We start from the raw sequence: 1,749 nt of genomic DNA, 5'->3' as shown, positions 1-1,749 counted from the left end.
TGGCGGGGGTCAGGCTGGCCACTGTCACCGAGGACATTGCTTCTGGGCTGTGGGGCTTCAGAACGAGGATCTGAGAGAAGAGAAGACGTCACCCAAGTGCCAGCCGCCTCACCTCCGACGACCAAGGCGACGGGGAGTGGGGACTAAGTTCGCTGTCCCGGCTGTAGGTGCCAGGTGGACGGGCTGTGTGCCCCCCGCCTGCCTTTTCTGGCCTGGAAGGTTGCAGTAGCTCCCTGCTCCCCGTGCCTCCACTTTGCTCTGACCCCCACTTGTCTTTAGTGAGACGTTTAAACTGCCCCGCACTGCAGTGACTGCTCAAGGCCTCACTGGGGCCCGGCTCACTTCAGATAAGATCCGGTCTTCGCCTGGGCTTCTGGGCTCTGCAAGACTCGGACCCTGCCAAGGCCTTGGGCTCCAGGGACCTACTCTCTCTAGCTCCCTAGATTCTGAACACATCACCTGGTCCCACCGCACGGCCTCTGCCCCAGCCATCCTGCCACCTGCGTGGCCGGTCCCTTCTTGTCCCAGCCTCAGCTTCCCCCGAGCCTCCTCTGGTCCCACTCAGCTGGCCACTGCCCACCCTCCAGGTCCCCCGTTCAATTGCGAGTCGTCTCAACTCCCCATGGAAACACTGTGGCTCCACCTCTCCAGGGCAGGGTTTAAGGAAAACGTGATTGAGCCGTTGAAAGAATGAATGAATGGCCCAACTACTTCCTCCCAATATCTGAAAGAAGGACGAGGGGTCAGGTGGCCATAGCATTGTTTCTTGGGATGAATCCGTGGGTGTGGGTGACAGCCTGGTACGAGGACAGGAGGAGCCACGTTCCAGAAGGCTCAAAGTGGGCGGGGCTCAAGGGGCCGTGGCCTGGGCGTTCTCACCCTTCGATGCTCTGATGCAGCCTGGAGCTTGGGTCTGGCCCCTGCTTTCTCTGCATAGGCTGATGCCCACTGGTGTGCCCCCTGCCCCCTCCACCTGGCTCTGAGCTGAGCCTGACTACAGCTGCCCCACAGCCTGCACCCCCTCCTGCACAGCAGGAATCCCCTCCGCGGCCAGGACAGCTTCCTCCCTGGGGTAGCAGAGACCCCTCCCCCGAGTCTCAGGTGGGCTTGGGCTGCCTCACACACGGGCATTGCCCAGTCCCCTGTGGCCAAGTGCAGGCCTATCTGGGGAACGGTTGGCTCTCCTCACCGTCCCTTCCCTCGTCTCGCTGGTGCCAAACTCAGCTGCACGGAGAGAGCCCCAGGGGTACAGAGCACGAGGGAGGCCAGGCTGGGACTTTGAGGGGCAGCTGGACCACGCCCGGAGCATGAGAGATCCCTGTGCTCCGGGCAAAGCCACGCTGTCTGGGGTCTCTGCCCGGCAGAACCCACTCCTGACCTGGGGCTGCATCGGCCATGGCAGGTGGCGCTCTCAGGCATGGAACAGCGATGACCATGAGAACGCTAAGACTGCTGGGAGCCGTGGGACTGGGCGCGGGGCCAGGTGCGGGCAGCTTTGCCCACGTGTCTCACTCAGCACGCACACAGCCAAGGTCAGGTCCACCCTTCAGTCTCCGAACCCACTCTTCACCACTGCCTTACACTGCCAGACTCAGGGAGTGGGGAACGGCTGCTGAAGGAAGGCGGGCAGGCGGCGGGGAGCGCGGCACAGGGTCCGTGCCCCCAGGCTCACCTGCATCCGCTCCCGGCTCTCCGGCTCCAGGCCCTGCATCTGCTCCCGGCTCCCCGGCTCCCAGCCCCGCATGCTCT

The 1,749-nt window shown here is 63.7% G+C and overlaps 1 protein-coding gene across 1 annotated transcript in view; it reads right to left on the bottom strand.

Moving 5' to 3' along the window:
- The window catches only part of ZBP1 (Z-DNA binding protein 1), a 14,787-nt gene that overhangs the window by 2,586 nt on the left and 10,452 nt on the right, over nucleotides 1–1,749 (bottom strand). Inside the window, exon 8 of the mRNA XM_027766312.1 lies at nucleotides 1,673–1,733. Coding sequence (XP_027622113.1) covers nucleotides 1,673–1,733 — 61 coding nt within the window. The remainder of the gene's footprint in view (nucleotides 1–1,672; nucleotides 1,734–1,749) is intronic.

This window comes from Tupaia chinensis, unplaced genomic scaffold (assembly GCF_000334495.1).
Source record: "Tupaia chinensis unplaced genomic scaffold, TupChi_1.0 Scaffold000066_1, whole genome shotgun sequence".
Classification (NCBI taxonomy): Eukaryota; Metazoa; Chordata; class Mammalia; order Scandentia; family Tupaiidae; genus Tupaia; species Tupaia belangeri.
The sequence above is the reverse complement of the archived record's forward strand: the minus strand, read 5'-3'. Positions and strand labels throughout refer to the sequence as shown.